This window comes from Stigmatopora nigra, chromosome 8 (assembly GCF_051989575.1).
Source record: "Stigmatopora nigra isolate UIUO_SnigA chromosome 8, RoL_Snig_1.1, whole genome shotgun sequence".
Lineage (NCBI taxonomy): Eukaryota > Metazoa > Chordata > Actinopteri > Syngnathiformes > Syngnathidae > Stigmatopora > Stigmatopora nigra.
The window spans coordinates 12507983-12529783 of record NC_135515.1 but is presented as its reverse complement, the minus strand read 5'-3'; the positions used below and the strand labels follow the sequence as shown (position 1 = coordinate 12529783).

At 39.7% G+C, this 21801-nt stretch overlaps 1 protein-coding gene across 2 annotated transcripts in view; it reads right to left on the bottom strand.

Annotated features, from left to right (window-relative positions):
* dync2h1 (dynein cytoplasmic 2 heavy chain 1) overlaps positions 1–21801 on the bottom strand; it is a 91253-nt gene that overhangs the window by 49581 nt on the left and 19871 nt on the right. For both annotated transcript variants that reach the window (XM_077722417.1, XM_077722418.1), the window contains exons 27-52: positions 20040–20198; positions 18403–18471; positions 18173–18327; positions 17307–17439; positions 17063–17180; positions 16868–16980; positions 16661–16774; positions 16385–16535; positions 15836–16041; positions 12592–12774; positions 12157–12339; positions 10689–10912; positions 10396–10511; positions 9816–10015; positions 9508–9639; positions 9269–9401; positions 8507–8714; positions 8301–8430; positions 7638–7793; positions 6496–6755; positions 4254–4500; positions 3236–3387; positions 2973–3117; positions 2682–2784; positions 2410–2574; positions 2016–2140 (exon numbers count right to left, since the gene is read on the bottom strand). In XM_077722417.1, the coding sequence (XP_077578543.1) occupies positions 2016–2140; positions 2410–2574; positions 2682–2784; positions 2973–3117; positions 3236–3387; positions 4254–4500; positions 6496–6755; positions 7638–7793; positions 8301–8430; positions 8507–8714; positions 9269–9401; positions 9508–9639; positions 9816–10015; positions 10396–10511; positions 10689–10912; positions 12157–12339; positions 12592–12774; positions 15836–16041; positions 16385–16535; positions 16661–16774; positions 16868–16980; positions 17063–17180; positions 17307–17439; positions 18173–18327; positions 18403–18471; positions 20040–20198 (4080 nt within the window). The remainder of the gene's footprint in view (positions 1–2015; positions 2141–2409; positions 2575–2681; positions 2785–2972; positions 3118–3235; positions 3388–4253; positions 4501–6495; positions 6756–7637; positions 7794–8300; positions 8431–8506; positions 8715–9268; positions 9402–9507; positions 9640–9815; positions 10016–10395; positions 10512–10688; positions 10913–12156; positions 12340–12591; positions 12775–15835; positions 16042–16384; positions 16536–16660; positions 16775–16867; positions 16981–17062; positions 17181–17306; positions 17440–18172; positions 18328–18402; positions 18472–20039; positions 20199–21801) is intronic.

Genomic DNA, 21801 nt, shown 5'->3' with positions numbered 1-21801 from the left:
ACCCAATACTCCCAGAGAACAATGTCGAACACCTTCTCCAAGTCTACAAAGGACATGTAGACTGGTTGGGCGAATTCTCATGTCCCTCAAGATCTCTGCTGAGGTAATAGAGCTAATTCACTGTTCCACGTCCAGGACGAAAACTAAACTGCTGCCCCTGAATTCAGAATTTAACTTCCCGGGAGATCCTCCTCTCCAATACCCTTGAATAGACCTTCCAGCTAAGAAGTGGGATTCCCCCATTATTGGGACATACCCTGCGGTCCCCTTTTTTAAAAAGGGGAACCATCACCCCGGTCTGCCAATTAAGAGCCACTGTCCCCAATGTCCATGCGATGCTGCAGAGCCGTGTCAACCAAAACAACCCTACAACATCCAGAGCTTTTAGAATCTCCAAATAGATGTCATCAACCCCCGGGGCCCTGCTACCGAGGATCTTCTAAACCCCTTTCAGTGACTCTAATCCCAGAGATTAGAGAACCTGCTTCAGAGTCTCACGGCTCTGCTTCCTCATGGGAAGGTGTGTCAGTGGAGCTGAAGAGGATTTTTTTTCATGGGATGCGGGGGTTGCTGGTGCCTATTCCAGTTGACTTTGGGCGAAAAGCACCCTGGACTGGTTGTCAGTCAGCCGCATGGCACAAAGAGAGGCAAACGACCATCCGGATTCACAATCATATCGCTACCAGGGGGAATTGAGGCCGACCCCGCCCGCACTGAAGTCAGCTGAGTGAACCTCTACAACATGAGGCAGCTTGAGTTGAGGTCTTCAAAGTATTCAGCCCACCAATTTTCAACATCCCAAGTCAAGGTTAGCAGCGCCCTTTCCCCACTGTACGCTGTACGCTTTCCCCTTCTGAGACGTTGAAAATATTTCTGATTTGGAACACAGCCAGACGGTACCAGGAGACCCTCACAAAATGTTGGGTCTTTCAAGCTGGATCTGGCCTCTTCCCCAACCATTGGAGACAACTCACCACCAGGTTGCATCTCCATGGTCTGAGAGGCTGCCGTGCAAAAAGGAAGTCTTTGCTTCGTGGTCAGACGAAACAAAAATCGAGCTGTCCGGCCACAATGCCCAGCAATATGTTTGGGGGAGAAAAGGTGAGGCCTTTAACCCCAAGTACACCAGGCCTACCGTCAAGCACGGTGGTGGTATTATTATGCTGTGGGATTGTTTAGCTACCAATGGTACTGGTGCTTTACAGAGAGTAAATGGGATAATAAAGAAGGAGAAATACCTTCAAATTCTTCAAAATAACCTAAAGTCATCAGCCCAAAGATTGGGTCTGGGGCACAGTTGGGTGTTCCAACAAGACAATGACCCCAAAGACACATCAAATATGGTAATTGAATGGTTAAATCAGGCTAGAATTAAGGTTTTCGAATGGCCTTCCAAAAGTCCTGACTTAAACCCCATTGAGAACTTGTCGACAATGCTGAAGAAACAAGTAAATGTCAGAAAACCATCAAATTTAACTGAACTTCACAGATTATGTCAAGAGGAAGTGGTCAAAGTTTCAACCAGAAGCTTGCCAGAAGCTTGTGGATGGCTACCAAAATCGCCTAATTGAAGTCAAAATGGCCAAGGGCAAGTTTCTGCAGCTGTGGATTGGATTGCCAAGGACCCCTAATTTGGCTGCCGTACAACTGTAAAAAGGTAGAGACTTCCCCCTAGTAACCACAAAGTACTCTCCAATTGCGACTTGACCCCAACCACCCCATCGAAAAAACCAAAAACGCTCTCAGTAGTGTAACTTAACACCCAAAGGTAAACACTGTCCCCAGGTGGTCAGTGTAATACACTCCACAAGTGACCCATTTCATGTTTGTATTAGTTCCTAGATTAGAACTCCTGACTTACACTTTCATAAATACTTCATAAATATCTGACGAATCCAAGCCGCAATACACGTGGTAAATACACGCTGTAGCAAGGTATTACTGTATTTTTTGTTGTAAAAGTAATGCAGCTGAATTTTAGGTCAAAGCAAATATTCCTACATATTGCACCTTGCCTTATGAATGACTTGCTTGAGGTCAGAAGAATGTAGACGTCCCAGTTGTTTACCATGAGGAGGCAGAGGCTGGCCTGGAGCTGTTGCAACTCCCTCAGAGACTCCCCACGTTACATAGAAACCATCTGCACATAGGGAGAAAAAAACATCAGAAGCCCTACTGTTTGTGTGCACATCCCTTGACAAAGAGAATGATTTTATAAAAACAACATGATGGTATTTGGAGTGGCTATGTGCATCAGAATGGAGTGGCTATGTGCATCAGAATGGAGTTTTTCATCCTTAAAACCCTGAAGGCTTATGCGAGAGTTCCTTCGAGGAACGTTCGTCTTCTTAAAACTTACACGTGTAGTTAAGGAATGACGAAAAAGCATGACAGGAAAATGTGGCCTACCAGTCATGGTTTCAAGAGCATCAGAGCTCCATTCCCCGCGGAGGATGGCAGAAAGGATGTTATCAAAGGTTTGGCGGTCCTTGGAGGAAACGAGACGGTCTCTGAAAATTCTTCTGGCCTCATATGCAACAACCACCAGCACACCGTCTGTTACATCTGACTGAGCTTTTAAAGAAAAAAAAATGAATTATAAGCAGCGAATTATAAACAAATTATGCCCATGCTTTTTAGTTGTGTGTGTGTGTGTTTGTGCTTTTTTTAATTGTTTTTACCTGCGATGAGGTCATATCGTAACAAACTGAGAACCCATTCAGTTAGGATGCATGGGGTGAAAAGATAGTGACTGTGATCATCCACTGCAAATTTTGCTTTCACCTATTAGGAATAAAATATGTACTGCATTGTTAAAGTACACAGTAACATGTAACAATTAAGTTTTCTGTCAGACACCAGGAAGTTATGCATCAGTGAATGAAATGATTAGTTTTTTTATTCCTAATTGATAACATGTATTCAGTTTGTACTAGTTAGATCATAAACAGCACCCGCAGGTATCTATCTACCTGTTCATACAGCTGAACCATCGAACTAGCCAGCTGGTGTGTTTTCCCTGTGCTGGCCCAGCTTGCTTGGCTGCTCAGACTGTGTTGGAGAATTGGTTGCAGGTACGCTGAGTAGATAGTCTGCAGCTGCTCTCGATCTGGATAGCTGAAGCGCCAAAGCAGATTGGTGACAGAGCAGATAAATAATATTGTAATTCATAGGGATCAGTTTGATGTTGAGTAAATAAGAATAATAATGAAAGTGGAAATACCACTGCACTCACTCTATGGCGCAAATGCGAACTATTGATGAAAAGCGTGACGTTAACGAATGGCTCCCAACAGCACCACCAGTTGACATGGATGCGACCACCTGAATATTCTCCAGGCTCACCCACTCCAGATTTTCATCGTAGAACCCTTTATATGTCAACATCTAGAGAGGGGTAAGATGAATAAACAGGATCAGTGCCCATTGTGAGGAAATTATAAAGGCAAATTGAACACAAAATGGGAAATAATTAATTAGCAAACATAATTAACGACATTATTTTGTGAAAAACAAGTGATCGGATTATATACAGATCAACATTATTACTGTTTGTGTAGCACAATTTATTCAAGCACTTTTTCATTTGGTAGGATTTTTTTAACTTTCACAGCAGATTACAGTGGTAGATTTACGAATGCTTCTAAACACGAGATTGTGAGGTTACAAAACCCTCGGATATCCAAATTACTTTTTCAAAAACAAGATCCAAGTATCCGTTATTTATTTTGAAATTGTCACAGCGGCGTTGCGTTCTGCTTGCAAATCTCCCTACACTGCACTTGCGTGAGTGTAGGTAAAGCAACTTATTTCTTTATTTAAAATTACTGGGCTGCCCATGGTGTAGAGCTTCACTTACCTGACTTCGGTGCGGGCAGGCATGGACTCGAATTCCCACTAGTGGCGGTATGACTGTGAGTGTGTATGGTCGTTTGTCTCTATGTGTGCCCCATGTGCATCGATTCATGTACTTTGTCTATCGCATATGTTAGCTTTCTCCCAATTATGCACTTGCACTGATAGGAAATGTTGAAATGTTTGTTATTTTTTTAATACATTAACAAATGATTTTTTTAATAAATTTCTCTAATTTTTGTGTTTCTCACACCTTTCATCCAAAATTGAGACAAAGGGTTTAGTTGGTAGGTTTTTTTGAAGGACCGTGGAACGAATTACAGAATTTACATATACATACACAAGTACTGCTTTACGACTGCAAAAAAATCCAAGGTACCGGGTTCAGTTCTACACACCTGTTGCAAGAAGGCTGTGAGGTTGCTCGTCCCCCACTTATCAGGTTTAGGTAGGTTGATGTCTTTTAAGTAAAGCACCAAGTTCTCACAGTCCTTGGGTCTGAAGACTCGACCGGTGTTGGAGCTGAGCAACAGGCAAGTCTGACTGAGTTTCTGAAGGACATGGCGAGATGAGGTCTGGGCACTACAGTGAACCACTGCCACTTGGGTGGAGCGTAGACGGGAAAAGGCAAAACGCAGGAGCATTCTGGAGGTTAAAAAAATTGCATTTTTCAGTATTATAAGGGAACGTATGTGACATGTATATTATGTTAAGATCAAGAAGCCAAAAAAGTTTTAATAGAAACTGATGGGTCTTTGGATTTGACTTACATGCCCGTTAAATAAAACTGGGCAAAAAAATGACCTCTACAGAAAAATTAATGAATGGCTGAGCAAGTATTAAAACGCATGCAAGTAAGACAAAACTTAAATGATTAACTGAGGGGAAACTAAATCCTTTAATTGATGACTGGAAAGTTATGCGATTAATTGGTTTAAAACTACTACAGGTAATTTTAAAACTTAGAAACCTCAATGATGAGAGGACTTGACCGTAAGTGTTCTAGATTTGAGTTATTTAGCCAAACGATCCTTACAATCTCACTCATGGTAGATGAAATGCGACTAAAGAATGCTGGCCTTCAGAAAACGAGCACAGATTAGCCAGTGATCTACTAATGAGACATGATTAATATAGCCTTAGTGTCGCTAATCCGAGTAAACTATTGACAGCATTATGTTACATTAATAGCTGCAAGCCATATGACTAGTGTCTACATATTCTGGAGGATCTTATTGACATATTTATCTCAGAAGAGAAGAGACCTGATTATGTCACTCCCATTTCACTGAGTCATGTGGAACAAATCTTAGTCTCAGCCGATCCACTGGCCGAGCTACTAATTTTGTGATCGACTGGTTGATCACAATCGATGTACTGAGCACTCCTGCTCTATTGCAATAAGATTCAACAGTAAAGAAAAGAAAATATATTTGAGTATTTAGTGGAGTTATTTCAAGATTCTTAATTAGTTGGAAAAATACAGTGGAATGGTGTCACAGCGCTTGGCACGTATGCCTCGCAGTTCTGAGATCAAAGGTTTAATCCTGAGATAACTAGTACTTTCTTGCGCTTCCTCCTTGTTTGCCTCAACCTCGTTTTGTTCCCAGGACTTTGACGATGCTCACGACCACAGACCACGAATATGATCTGGACCAGACCGCACATCTTGTACATTTTCTTTGGACCGCTCTATGGACCTCTCGGCTGTCGACCTCCACAACACATTCACCGATCTGACTATGCTGCTCCCCTCGTACCTTCGCCTTGCCCTCGTACATTCTGAATAAACTGAAAGAGCCACAGCCTGGGTTCTCCTTGTGCCTGATTTGGGGGCCCCCCACGAGCAAAACAGAATGGTTATCCGGCTCCTTGTGCCCTGCAATTGGCCGGCCACCTAGTGCCCCCCTGGTACACACAGTTGGCTGAGAGAGGCTGAGATCACCGGTTCAGAAAAGGAATGAATGGTGGAGACTTACAAGTACCTCAACAATAAACTGGACTTGACCCATAATACAGATTCCTATACAACTATTGCCCAACTTGCCTCCACCTACGAGAAGACTGTCGTCTCTGCTGTACTCATTTTTTGACACTCTGGTGTCTTCTTCAGCATTTTATGCGGTGGCCATGGAGAGAGACAGGAAGATACTGAACAGGCTGGTCAGGAGGGCCTTCTCTGTACTGACTCCATAGAAACGCAAATCTAACATCCATCATGGTCAACCTCTCAACCTTAGGCAGCTCCTTCAGCTGCAGACTCACCCACTCTGCAAGAAGCAGCACTACCAAAGGTCATTCGTTTCGGCAGCAATGGAGCTCTGTACCACCAGCATCACTGGCTGATGTTGACATAAACTGGGCTCATCACACTTCTCTGTCTGTTCTGAAAACAATTACACTGCACGCACTTATTATGATTATTACTTTTTATACTATGTATTCTATGGTAGTTTTTGCATGCTGTATTTATTTATATGACTACATTTGTCTATGATGTGAAGTAAATTAATAAATTACTATTCTTTTCTAAATGGTAAAAAAAATGTCACCGCTATTTTTTCAACTCCAATGAATGAAAAAAAAATGTGTTTAGTGAAGAGCTTGTTTTTAAATTATATTTTTTGTAGTTGTAGTTACCCCTTTCCACAGCCTTCTGGTCCTACCACCAGGAATGGCTGTCTGTGTTGGGCAGAGAGCCAAGGGGAGAAGGAAAGCAGCGCCCTTTGCATATCTGGAGTCTCAATCACAGGCAATGACTGTGCATGAGAGAGATGCTCCAGCCTGAGACTGTCAGGCCGCTGCAATGTATAGGCTGCAAGGTGGCCACTCGCAGGGTCATAGTAGGTATCAAGTGGCTTTCGGGTATTTGGTGGGGTTTCACTGGCCCAGTTCAGCAACTAAAAATAGATTCCGGAGCAAAACTGTTATGCATTCTTAAATCTACAGTCAAAGGCCATAACAAATACAGGTACAATGCCTTGCAAAACTATTTGGCACAACCTTTTGGCACATTTCAGGCTTCAAACAAAGATATCCAATTAAAACATTTGATCAACAATCAACAAGTGAGACATGAATGTGAAGTGGAATTAATTTTATTGGCTATTTTAAACTTTTTTTTAACAAATAAAACCCTGAAAACAACACGTAAATAATGTAAGCTGTATGGCGATGCTCGGATATACCTTTATGCAACCTAGATGGGGCAAGAAAGACAGAGCGATACTGTTCTCATATGCAGACTCGCATTCTCGGCCACCTGGCGGCTGCATCGGGAACCGCTTCATATGCTCGTATCTCAAATCTGTGTCGTATCTCAGGACAAAAATTTGCTCTGAATTTTCCTTGAATCTCAAATTTCTTGTATGTTGGGACACTCGCATGTCAAGTTATTACTGGATATGTTAAATAAATATCCAATAGATTTTATTCCACTTCAGCATTGTGACGCAATTGTTGGTTCTCGACAAAAAATATGATTTTATATCTTTATATTTGAAGTCTGAAATGGGAAAATTCAAAAGGGCTGAATACTTTATCAAGGCAATGTACATGAATAACATAAAAAATAATGTGATTTCAGCTTTGGTTCAAACCACTGTGGTAGGTTCCGCACAGAAAACAAACCGCACGATGCAAAGGTCCTGAACCAGTTGTTTGGTCCACACCAAAGTTCGCTGGTTTTTATTCACACTAGCCCAAATGTACGCACCACTGACTTTTTAGGTTTTGTTTAGACAAAGAGGGCATATTCACCCTCATGCACCATTTCTGCTTACCTCTTTGGCAAACTCTTGTCTGGTCTTGAGGTTAAGGTTTCCCCCTAATCCTCTTAGAAGACCAACGATGAATTGACCACGCTCTGTTACAGCACTGAGGTGTGATAGACCATTCAGTACTGTGCCCACCAGGCTAGTCTCCACCACAAATTCATTCTTATAGAGAAAAGAGGGAAAGAGTACAGAACATGTTAATTTATTAACTGGTCTAGTGGTGATTTATCCCAACTGACTCTGTGCACCAGGTAGGGGAAAGTGAAATGGTGGCCTGCCAATCGCAGGGTACAAGGAGACAGACAACAATTCACGCTCACACTCGTACCTAGAAATTTAGAGTGTCTAATAAGCCTGACATTAATGTTTTTTAGGGAATTTGGGAGGAAACTGGAGTACCCGGAGGAATCCCACGCCGGCCCAGGAGAACAAACTTCACACAGTGAGGTCCGGCTTGGGCCGATCCCACAACCCCAAAACTCCTCGGTCGCTAGGCCACCACCAAGGAAACATGCTAACCATCTACAGTAGCAAATGCCAAATGTACAAATACTGAGGCCTTTTTACATGTTTACATGGCCGTTGGTTAACCATGAGAAACTGCACTGCCTCTAAACAAATCAAATGTAAGTTAAATATTTACTGCAAAAGAGAAAAGCAAAGGGATACCTGTTTGAGGACCCAATGCAGAGCTTGTTGAAAGAAAAGCTCCAGCCATTTTTCTAAATTAGCACGGCACTGCTCAGGCTGATTCCACAACCAAGATTTCTCCAATGCACCCACATCAATGTCCTCATCGCTAAATAATTAAAGAGGTTATTAGAAAATGGAAAATTATGAAATAAACACACATACTGTAGTTCAACAACACTGACCTAAGAAAGATCATGCCCATGCGAGATATTGTAGCTGGGGAGGCACAGCTCAGGTCATGAGTCTCGAAAATGAAATTGACATTGGGTCCAAACTGTATACGCTCTCCACTTGGCATTGTCAAAAGGCGATTATCATCAAGCACAGAGTTAAGACTTTCAATCCACTCAGGATCAATGTCGCCGTCACACACGATCCAGGAACTTACATCTAGAAAAGAAAATTATAGAAATGCAATGATAAGACTTGCAGTGCTATGAAAAAGTATTTGCCCACTTCCTGATTTCTGTATTTTTGCATACCGTAATTACTTGTCTTAGGAGTGCCTTGACATACAAGAAATTTGAGATACGAGTAAAAGTCTGAGCAAATATTTGCCTTGAGATCCGAGACATTTTTTTATATACGAGCATAGGTGACAGCCAGATGGCCAAGACGCAACAGGCTGCTTATGATTTCAGCGTACTGTCTTTCTCGCCGCAAATACTTCGTGTAAAGATACCTTCAAACAAAGGGTGGAGCATTGCGGGAGCTCTGTAGCGAAGTGGCAAGAGTTTTCTGATTCTATGGAAAAGAGACAACAGGACAAGTTGGCAAATGGTCGTGAGTAATCCTATTGTGAGGAGATTTGTATGCGTCAATTTCTGAATATTTTGAAAGGAAAAAAAAACATCCATCAAGAAGGGGGCAAATACTTTTTCTTAGCAATGTATAAACTAAAAATATAGATGTATATACTGGACACAACCAAACATTCTTTTCACCCTGTGATTCTTTTACAACATTTCTGGCACTATGTGTGAGGACTCCATCAGCCCACTCCCTAGTGTCCATGTCAATATGTCCCAGAAGTTGATGCTTGGGCATTGCTTTAGGGTTCAATGTGTAAAGCTTCACCTAAAGCAGGGGAAAACATATAAAGATAATGAAATGTACCATCTTTGCATCCTAAAATAATAATGTACAGCCACTAGGTTTAAAAGTGTCGGGGGATTAATCTCACCACTCTGCCTGATTTATAGAGAGCAGCCCGAAGCATCCTCCAGAGGGTAGACTTGCCTGCTCCGCTTGGCCCTACGATCACGACACCCATGCGCTGTCTCAGCTGCTCATTTAACTCCAATGCTTTTTTTAACTACAAAAACACATACATGACTGTTTAAAGGTATAACTGTCCAACATTTTCAGTACTTAACATGTCTATTTCTGAACCAATCACAAAGTTAAAACACTCCTGAAAGGGTATGATCAAGAATGCATCCATGCTCACGCTCATGTACATGTGTCGTGTACACAGGCGCACACACATACCTGTGTAGGTATAGGCTCTAGTCGATTCTCTTTGTAGACCTGCTCCAAGGCCTCAGTGAGGTTCAGGTCCTCAACATCAGCAAAATTTACCCCAGTGAAGACATCTCTAAGTAAGGCATCAAACCTCGAGCTATCGGCGAACGTCAGTTTCGACATGGTGTTGAGTCGCAATGCCTGGACCACCAGATTAATTTCTTGAACTGCATAAGTAAAATAAAATGTATTGCATTGAATTAAATCAGGAAAAAAAATCTCTCTCATTTTCTGAACCGCTTTATCCTCATTAGGTCACAGGGGGATTAAGGAGGAAGAGAGATAGAAAAGGAGAATAGAAGTGGCACAGAGTAGCAAAGGAAAGACAAAGTTAGGATTAGTAACAAAGCAAAGCAAGGTTATCAAAAAGTTTGCAGGAGAGTGATGGTCAATTGATGTTTGGACACCAAAGGCAGCAGGCGGGCTGATAGGCAGAGGTCAATGGATCAGTTTGCATACTCAAGCAAAGCCTTAAGTTTCACCCTGCTATTAAAAAACTTTTTTTTTAAATGATTCAAGTATCGAACATGTGCAGAGCGGGTCTCACTTGTGTCCTTGTCATGGCTTTTTCTCTGCTGCTGAAGCAAACTACCACAGGCCTTGAGAACTGTTTTCAAAGCACGTAAGCCCCAGTCATAGTGTTGTTGTGGGGTCAAGAGCTCCCTAGGCACAAAAAGAAAAGAAGAGTGCTTAGCAATTTTCAATTGACTACAGGGATTGTCCAAATGGAAACATAAATTGTTCACAGAACCAATAAACTGCAATAGAGTTCATTGCTCTTAAGGGATTATAAGTAACACACAAACTAACTCGACAAGAGCAGTTGAATACAAGTTCTACCTGGAAAGGTTAAAGATTGCCACCAGTTTCCGACCCAGTATTTCTCCACTTTTGAAGCCCTCAGAGTACAAAATGACTTCAGCAATCAGCTCATTGTCAGGTCGGCTCATGGCCACAGGCCTGAACAGCTGCTTTAAGTTGTCTGGGAGTTTCTGTCGACCTCCATAACCTTTTCCCGCTGGATTCAACGTAATAAAAACTCCTGAGTTAGGGTCTAATTCAACCTAGGGGAGATAGAAAGTAATGTCAAAAAAATATTTCCTGGTGATCTCCTTTGTAAAATAGTGGTACCTTTACTTACAAAGGCTTCTACAGACAAAATTCTCATCTTACAAAAAGTTTTGATGGGAAACCTTTTGTTCCAAAATCCGAAAAACAATCTAAGTTACGAAAAATCAAATAAAATCTAACATCCCTCAAAATGCAATTAAACTTCCTGGATGTTTATATATATATTTTCAAATTGTGATGGAGTTGCATTCCCAAAACAGTGTTCCCTCGCTTATTGCTTAATGGGGACCGGGACCACCCACGATAAGTGAATTTCCGTGAAGTAGGGATTCCCCTTCAAAAGATGCTTAATTTGAATTTAATTCCAATTTTTTTATGTTTTATTTTTTTTAAATTTACCCCCCTGTATACAGTACACCATGTAGAAAACGGGTAGAGAGAACGCAATTCGTGTTATAACAAAAAAAAACTGTAAAATATGTTGTTTCAATGTAATATTTGTATTATTTTATTTTATTTTTTCCAAACAAAATCCGTAAAGTTCTGAGTCGGCGATAGCTGAACCGCGAAGTAGCAGGGGAACACTGTACATCCTTGGCCATCATGCCGTTAACGGGCTAGAGGCAGGTAGGGACATTTGATTGTGATAGGCAAACATGGCACCAGCCCATCCAAAAATAGCACACTTCAGGCAAACCCAGAGCCGTCCTGAAATGGAATAGTATGAAATCGACCGTGCGACCAAAAGCCTCCTTTGTAGGGAAGTTTACAGTTTTTTCCGGAACCATGGCTGATCAGCTCTGGCCGGCGGTGAGTTTCTAATTCATTTTAATGCCTTAAAAAATATTTTTCTTTGTTAATTACATATATAAATATTTCATTAAAAATATGAATACTTTTACCAATTTTTAAAAGGCTTAGTGGTTGTTATTAAAGTTTGTAGAATTCATTATGCTAATTCAATATAAAATGTGCTTCTACTTAATTCAAGTAACAAAACCAGGACTAGAAACGATTAATAACGTAAGTAGAGGTATCACTGTATATTTTTTAGAAGATCAATAAATGTCCGAATAAGGGCTGATAATGCACCAGACAGTACAGAATTTCTTTACGTACATGTATATAGTCACTAAAGTAAAGAAAAGGAGCAGAGGTAATAAGACAGATTATTGGCAAAGGATCCATAGTTGCTCATCAAAATGATATAACATCTTGTAAATGTGTATTGACTGACCTCTCTCCCCATTAGTTCACATATGGGCTTGTGATGTTTAAGAGAGTCTTGAATGGCTTGAATCTGCATTGAAACTGCAGATAGCACTGTCTCCTCTAAACGATTGAACTCGTCAAAGCAGCCCCATGCGCCACACTTCACCAAGCCCACAAAAATGCGTCCCATTGATTTCACATCAATACCCTGGATAAAAAGATGACAGAGGGAAACAGTCTCATTTTCTCTGCCTTTTGATGTCACATTTTTACATTTTAACACTATTTGTTCATAAAGAATGAATCATTCAGTTATGAAGTACATATCCCTAACCATTTTATATTTGCTGTAGACATCTACTTTGTTTCATGTTATTTTTTTTTGTACAAGACATATAACATCTGTAATTGATATATCAAAACTGGCGATTTGAGACATCGGTTATTTTCACATTTTCACCTCATCACAATTGAACACCAACACCTGTCGTCCAAAGAGTCCCCCCAGGGCTTTGACAGACTCTGTCTTGCCTGTGCCAGCTGGCCCATACGGGTTCCCCCCAAGTCCCATCTTCATAGCCTGAGTCAGAGTCAGGTAGCATTTATCGGTCAGTGGTGTGTGCACCAGCTTTGCAGCATTTCCCTAGGAGAGAAATAACAACACAAATCAACAAACACAGAATCAGAAAACGAATGAACAACCAGAAAAACAGCATCACATCACGCTGTAGGTGTCTGTTCAAAGGAGCTCAATGTGAATTCACTTTTACTATTCTTAAATGAACAGCTCCCCCAGATGGTAGTAGAATATTATCAAGATTGTATGTATACTCTACAACGGAAAACATAAATTAAGGTGTATAATTAGTTTGATTTGGAAAAAAATATTTAATTGTTGTAAACTGGTATCCGCATGGATTAAAATATAAATACACAAGAGAATAGAATATATAGAACAATTACAACAACAAAATATCATCATCCCTTTATTCAAATGCTCACAAGGGTTGCTAGAGCAAAATCCCAGCTGTCATCAGATGAAAAGCAGACTACAACCCTAGACTGGTCGTCAGTCAACCATTCGCACAAAGAATCATAGCGCCATCGAGTGGCAATTGATCCCGTGCTTGCCGAAGTCAGGTGAGTGAATCACCACATCGACAGAGGAAGAAGAAAAAAAAGAAATAAAAAAGAGATTTAAATGTTAGTGAGTGAGCGAGATAAGTCAGGCTCTTTAACAAAAGAAATGGCAGAATGTTAAGACCAACCATATGTATACATGTACATCTATGTGTATGTATGTATATTTATATATATTTACGTATACGTATGTATAGGTATGTTTATATATATATATATATATATATATATATATATATATATATATATATATATATATATATATATATATATATATATATATATATATATATATATATATATATATATATATATATATATATATATATATATATATATATATATATATATATATATATATATATATATATATATATATATATATATATATATATATATATATATATATATATATATATATATATATATGTATGTGTGTGTGTGTACGTATATGTATGTATATGTATATTTATATATATGAACGTCTATGTATGTATATGTATATTTATATATATGTACGTATATCTATATCTATATATCTATATCTATATCTATATCTATATCTATATATATATATATATATATATATATATATATATATATATATATATATATATATATATATATATATGTAGATATGTATATGTATATTTATATATATATATATATATATATATATATATATATATATATATATATATATATATATATATATATATATATATATATATATATATATATATATATATATATATATATATATATATATATATATATATGTATATTTATATATATGTACGTATATGTGTATGTACAGTCGAACCTTGTGATACGACCGCTCCGCCATACGACATTCTTGTCTTACGACGAAAATTTCGATCGAATAATTCGCCCGAGATAAGATCAAAATTTTGTGATGCAACCAAGCCAGGTGGCCATGGCTCTGTCTTTTTTGCATCTCTTTTGTGTATAAAATATTTCTACAAACACTGGGCAGACTTTGCATTTCCCCGCCCGCTTTTCCCTCCGCGTTGGGTACATTTCCAGGTAAACAATATTACTATGGATCGGCAGAGTTTTGCAAAGAAAATGTGTTGACAATGGACACAAAACGCGAAATAATTGAAAAATATGAGTGGAGTACGTGTTACTGAGCTCGCTCGGCAATACGAGAGGAATACGTCAACCATTTCCACCATCCTTAAGCAGAAGGACGCACCAAGACATTTGCCTTAATTATCGCCGAGGAAAGTTACATCCCCCAGCAAGTTTTCAACTGCGATGAAACTGGTCTTTTTTGGAAAACGATGCCCAGGCGGACATTCATGGTGGCAGAGAAGGCATTACCGGGACACAAACCCATGAAGGACCGCTTAATGCTAGCGTTGTATGCTAATGTGAGCGGTGACTGTAAAATGAAGCCGCTACTAGTGTACAATGCGGAGAACACGCGTGCCTTCAAGAGACCTACAAGTGATGTGGCACGCTAATTATAAAACTTGGATTACGCGTATTGTGATATTTGTGTGCGTCATTTTCAAAACATTTCGCGTCCGGGTTAAAAAAAGATAGAGGGGCTGTAAAACACAAAAAAACAAATAAGAGTGGACAGAGCTACTGCCACTGGCTTCCGCGTGACGGTGCCATCTTGGGGGAAATAAACAAACAAACATTATTTGTACAACGTCGGCCTATGTGGCCCTCGGGCCATAGTTTGCCCATGTCTGGTCTATACTGATGGCCGGCCGGGATGCTGGACCTACGAGGCGACTCTACCACTCCTGGCGTGCATCAACGGTTAGCAGCTCCTTTCATGCCAAAAAAGCTGCACTGAATGCAGCCGTCACCTGATTCGATCAGAACAATGACTGATCTTCCGCCTCCATCATTACAGACTGCAAATCGCTCCCCCAAACCCCTTCCCTAACTTCCCATTCCACCTGATACCCAGAATCGAAGGGCCATACTCCGCAGGACCTGCAGACCCCCACCTACTTCCCACCCCTGCATCCAGTCTCTATTTTCTATCAAATCTAGGTCCGAGAAAGAGGCCCAGTTACCAAAACAAAAGCTCTCCGAAATGATTCGTTTCCGGTCAGGAGACCACCGACCCTCCGAAAATGGCAACCCCTGACAGGGAAGTGTGACAAAGACCGATGTCAGACTCCAGTCTGTCTTTTCTTTGGAGAGCTCACCAGCCTCCCAACTGCGAGTGTAGCGCTTCTGAGGATTATTCTCAGGTGCCTCGGTGAATCAACAACAACAACAACAACACCGTCGGGTGGCTTGAATTAAATGTTAAGCACCAGTTGTATCTTCCCATTAAAATTCTGACTTCAAATGATAATTTTGCTTAAACACGGGTCCAATATTTTCATCCCTTGGAAACATTGAATAATTTTGTCCTGGTGATAGAACTGAGTGTGTGCACACGTTACGGAAAGGCTCGTTGAATAAATCACAAAGTCGTGATCAAGGAGAATGATTATTTCCTTTAAATACAAGGGAGATGGATTTTTGCAAGAAAATAACCATACCAAAAGGAAGCAAAAGCAGGTACCAACCTGGTACTCATAGGTGTAGAGGAACGTTGCATCAACCATATGTATGTGACAGCATTTGTCATGTCCCATGTAGAACCGGAGCTGTTTCTGCCAGGACCAGGCTTCAAGGCTTCTGACTCCTGCCTGAATTAACTGTTTCACCACACTGATGTTATGAATGATGTCCAGGATCAAGGCCTTCAACTTTAGCTGTAAAATACCAGTATCTATAGAAGGCAAACAATACATGAATGAACAAGTGCGTGGTGGAAACGTAACTCCGCAAATCATAAAATCTAAACTACCATCCCAGACCTAATTTCTATGAACTCATAAAGCAGCCATTCATGATAATTTCAGGGATGAAATGTCCAGAGCAGAGGTATGCAGACAGACAGTCCACACATTTATGAAGAAATCACAGATTGAATTGAAGATGCTACACAAAAATCGGCGGTGATCTTTGGTAAAAAAAAGTTTAACTCAAATCATAAAGAATATTGTTATGTCCATTAACCTAAGTAAGTTCACCAGTATGTCTGGAGTTTAATGTCACTTAGGTATGTGTACCTGTGATTGCATGGTCAGCAGAGCTGGTGTCAGCTGTGGTGTAGTGGTCCAACTTGGCACTAAGCTCGAGCTCTAGCTGCTGTAGATTATCTTCCTTGAGTGCACGCTCTACATCTTCAGTAAACAAGATTTGTTCGGCAAGACACAAAACCTATATACCCAAAAGTCAAATTTTATCCTTTCAGTGAATTTTCTTTAAAAAAAAATTTGAATAAAACGGAATTAAAGAAAGGCACTAAACAACCAAAAAAACATACAAAACAAATTAATACGTACTTGTGATGGATAACGAGAGGGGTCCACGTCACCTTTTTTCCCTGCAGTGACACATTCATACAGCATTTCCCTCAGAGTCCCCTTCATTTCCTTAGACAGTTCATTTAACCATTCCTATAAAGCATGAATGTTTCTTTAAAAAAATATACAAATTATTACAAACATTATTATTCTATGCTCTAAAAACTCCACACAATTTTTTTTTACCTCCACAAGGCTAGAGATGTGTACAGTATTTCTCAGAGGTACAATCTCTCCATCTAAGGAACACATGGCCACAATGCACTGGCAATGCTCATCAAACACAACGCTGTGGATGCCTGTGCATGTAGTACATTGATTAGCTTCTTTGTTCAAAACATATATTCATACAGGATAAAAATAAACAACAACCCAACCAACCTGCGAACAATTTTTTGAGATGTGACTGGATAACTGCTGGGTTGGTTGCCTGACCAAGAATCTCTAAAAGATCATCATCTCCTATGAAATAAAATCTTGGGAAGGCTGAGCGTTTCTCCTAAAGGAAAAGTTACAAAAAGATGTCAACTACAAGTGGTTAGTATACTCCATGAGTGGCTACCATCTTTTGTTGATCTTGGTGTGAACTGTATGTAATGACAATAAAGGGTTTTGATTTATGTACCTCCAAAAACTCATTCAGGGATTTTTGACAGCGCTGAAGCTGGTCCATTATGGTTACCAGGGAGTTTCTGATCCCAGCCCTTGAGCTCAATGAAACAACTCTGCTGTCCCTCTGGATGTCTAACATGATAGACCTGAGGCACATAGAATGCATTGGTAGTAAACACAGGTAATGGAAGACATTGCCATACCATTCATTTGCAGCATGGGTGTCATTCCACAAAGGGCCAATTAGTTTGTTGGGAATTAGGATGTCAAGATCAGATATTTTTGCACCTGATTTTGAGAATCTGCCAATACCCAGGAGGGGGAGAAAGTATTACATCCAAATGTGTTTTGTCCACCCATTAGAACTTTTGCAACATTATAATCATATAAAAGGGTGTTTTCAATAAAACATAAAAAAGAAGCCCAAAATCCTTTTTTTTCGGTTTTGCAGTACCAAAATAAGGTTGCCCACAAATAATTTAAACTACTTATTTTACATAATTAAACTCAGACACCAAATGAACTTGAAATTGAGCTATTTTACTTTTACTTTTTACTTCTAATTTTTGGCCATTTACTTTTTTTTACAGCAAGGTTTGTTTCAATAGTGTCAATATAAATATAGAAATATCAAATATGCTGTATATCTAGAAAATTTAGCATTATAATTATGAATCATTTTGTCACATTTTATCTCAACATATTAATTGCAAAAGCAAGTGATCATATGTCAACGCGATTGACGGCGAGAGGCATCCAATAAATTTTGACTGCAAGGGTCTAACAGCGATCATTTGATTAACGGCAGCTAATGAGTTAATAACTACAAATGTAAACCATTAACAGAGCTGCAAACCCCAGACCAAAACACCAAGGTACCTGAAATCATCATCAACTCGTTTGAACCGGGCTTCCTCTCGAGGCAATGCTCCCCGTCCAAAGATCGGTTCCAGATAAACCCATCTTCTCTGAATGGCATTCAGGCTGAGTAGGTATTCATCCAAGTCTGACAGACGTACCTCCCACAAGCTGACCTGATCATATATTGATTTAACATTTGAATATTTATTAGAATATTTTATTCTTTATTTTTCACATGTTCCTCTGACCTTGTCTTGAAAGTTGCAGTAATACGGAGAGTCTTTCAGAGACTGCAGAAGACAGCGGTTATCTCCCACCTGGATGAAACAAATCCAAAAAGATTTTTTTTATATCACATCTGTTAGTCTGGTTAATAATGGCAAGATCTTCATCTATCATGCCGATGAAGTTCATGTACAAAACAATATTGAGCTTTCTGAACTATTTTAGAGCAAATACAGATTGCAAACAAAACATTGCTCTACATTGAGTCTGAATTATCTTGTGCCATATAGGTAAAAATGAGCCATTATCAGAGAGACACTAATATTCATTCATTTTTTTTATTTCCTGAACCGCATGTCCTGACAAGGGTTCCTTGTGGGGTGTGCTGGAGCCTATCCCAACAACTACGGCGGGGATAGCCAGAATCGATAGACAGCCAAATGAAGGGTATAAGGATACGGACAACCATTAATGCTCACACTGATACCAAGAGGCAATTTAGTCTGTTTAACCACTCAAGTCCCGGGAGAACATGCAAACTCCACACATTGAGCTGACTGTCCAGTCCACGATGAACATTCACAAGGTCAAACACAAGTAAGCACGCCAAGACAGATGAGAGAGACTTTGACGCTTCTGGAGGAGAGCACAGAGGGAGGACAGACAGAGTTACTCTGCGTAAGCCTCCAGTCAATCTTCGACTGGTTCCGTTCTCCAATCTTCGATTCCGCTTTGTGCATCAACAGTTTAATTAGGACAAGATTGCATGACATACAAATGATCTATGACAAGGATGAACGGCTCTGACAACGATGAAGGCTGTGACAACGATGAAGGCCATGACACGAATTCATGGCTGTGACACAGATGAAAGCTATGACACGTATTGAAACATTCTTTGTTTACTTCAGATTATTTCACATTGACCTGGGCTCGAATCCTCGACCTCAGAACTGTGAGTCGACCCGCTAACCACTCGATAGCCGGGCCCCGATAACCACTGTATTTGGAGAAAAAAAAAAAAAACCTTAACACCGAGTAGTTCTGATTGTTTCTACCACAAAAAATGTTACAGAGCAGTGCAAAATCTAAATCAGGCCTGGGCAATCCGATCCTCAAGGGTCACTGTGGGTGCAGGTTTTTGTTCCAACCGATCCAGCACAGACAGTTTAACTAATTAGATTTCTGCTAAAACAAGAAGCACCTGACTGCAATCCACTGTTTGCACTTCTAAGATACCAGATTGGTGGAAAGATTTCCTCCTATGACCCCCAAGCTGTGAGGCAGACGCGCTAACCACAAGTGCCAGTGGGAAGCCAGAGAAAATTCTAAGACAGTTATTTATTAATGTCTTAAAATGGATAACAATCATTCAAAATCTAACCGTGTTGAAGCATTTTATGCGCAGGTGCATTTGCCTATGACCGGACAGCATCAAAAAGCCGTCCACTTTTTAGTACATTTTAGACTTGTACGTGTGCCCTGTTTTTGTGTGCGCGTGCGGGCATGCATGTTTGTGAATGTGTGTGTGAGTGTGTGTGTGTGTGTGTGTGTGAGTGTGTGTGTGTGAGAGAGTGTGTGTGTGTATGTGTGTGTGTGTGTCTATAAGTGTATATGTATATATATATGCATGTTTTTGGGTGTCTGTGGCTGTAGCTACCTGGCTGACTATATCTTTCCAGTCTTTGATGATGGTGAGAGTGCAGCCACTGCTGCCAGTATACTCCGTGAGGTTAAATGTAGCAGCTGCACCCCACAGATCCAGCTCTCTTAGTGCTTCTCTGATGGTCACCTCTGCATGGGCACGGTTGTTTAGGTCCTATACAAATAAAATACACACATAAGTAGATATAAATATGACTGATTTCAGTTTGAGCGCAGATATCTTCATGTTGTACACACCAGGCAAAATTCTCTGCTCCCATGTATAACACTTTGAATGTTCTTTTGAATTTAACTAAACTTCCCAATTAGGTAGAGGATTGAGAAATGAGTCAGCAAGACAATATTAAAATCACAGCAAAATAGCCTTATATTTTGCCATTAAAGCAGGATAATGATTGCAGTGCCTCCCTTCACCATAATCAAACATGTAATTCCAAAGAAATCATAAAAAAAATGTTAGTTATTGATTAATGTTGTTCATAATGTTTTTTGAATATATATATATATATATATTTTTTTTTTTGTGTGGATATATACTGCTGTTATTGTTTCAGGGAGAGAGATAGCAGTGGTTTACATACACTTGTAAAGAATATAATGTCACGGCTGTCATGATTTTTTCAGTTGTTTCTCCAAATCATTTTTTTCTCTGATAGAAGGATTGGAATAGGTAGATAATGTTTAAGTGTGAGTTTGTGGCCAAAGAGCTCAGTTTTTATTTCATTTCACCACAGAAATTTCCTCCAGGTCTTATCTTATATTTTTTTCTTTTTTTTTGTGGATATATACTACTGTTATTGTTTCACGGAAAGAGAGAGAGATAGCAGTGGTTCGCATACACTTGTAAAGAATATAATGTCACGGCTGTCATGATTTTTCAGTTATTTCTCCAAATCATTTTTTAGCAACAAACTTAAGTCGAGCCTTAAGCTGCCACTTTTGGAGTAAAGGGTTTGTTTGTGCATGACATCCTCTCAGTCCATGGCGATGCAAAACATGGTTGATTATGGACACTGACACTTGTGTTCCAGAAGTTTGTAATTCTTGGTAGATCTGTTTTGGTGCTCCTGGGTTGACTCTTCACTCTCCTGACCCGTTTTCTCTCAGCGGCAGGTAACAACTTGCGTTTTCTTCCTGATCTTGGCAGTGACAAAACAGTGCTATGCTTACAAACTTTCGTTTGCACTTTTGCTCTTAGAAGATGCAGATGGTTTGAAATGGCTCCAAGTGACTTCTCTGACTTCTTCAAATAATGAATCTCTTTTTCACATCTGTGCTGGCCCCTATCGACTTTCTCATTGCAGCGTTTGTGTTAGAATAAAACTGATTTGTAGAAATGACTGGAAACTCAAGATAGCCATGACATTATCTTTTTTACAAGTGTATGTAAACCTTTAACCACCACTGAATATACAGTCGTATGAAAAAGTTAGGGGACCCCTGATCATTTTCAAGATTTTCGTTTATAAATCATTGCTTATTTGGATGAGCAATTTCAGTTAAAACATATCATATTGCAAACAAACACAGTGATATTTGAGAAGTGAAATGAAGTTCATAGCATTTACCGAAAGTGTGCAATAATTACTTATACAGGTGAAAAAATGTTTGCACGCTTGTTATTTTATTGATTTTAATACTTTTAGCACTATTGGAAGACAAAATAGATTTGGTAATCATGAGAGAGTATTTATGGACCTTTTTTTTTTGCAACCATCATTGTTGCTGAATAGAACAGGAATATATGGGCTTTTCAT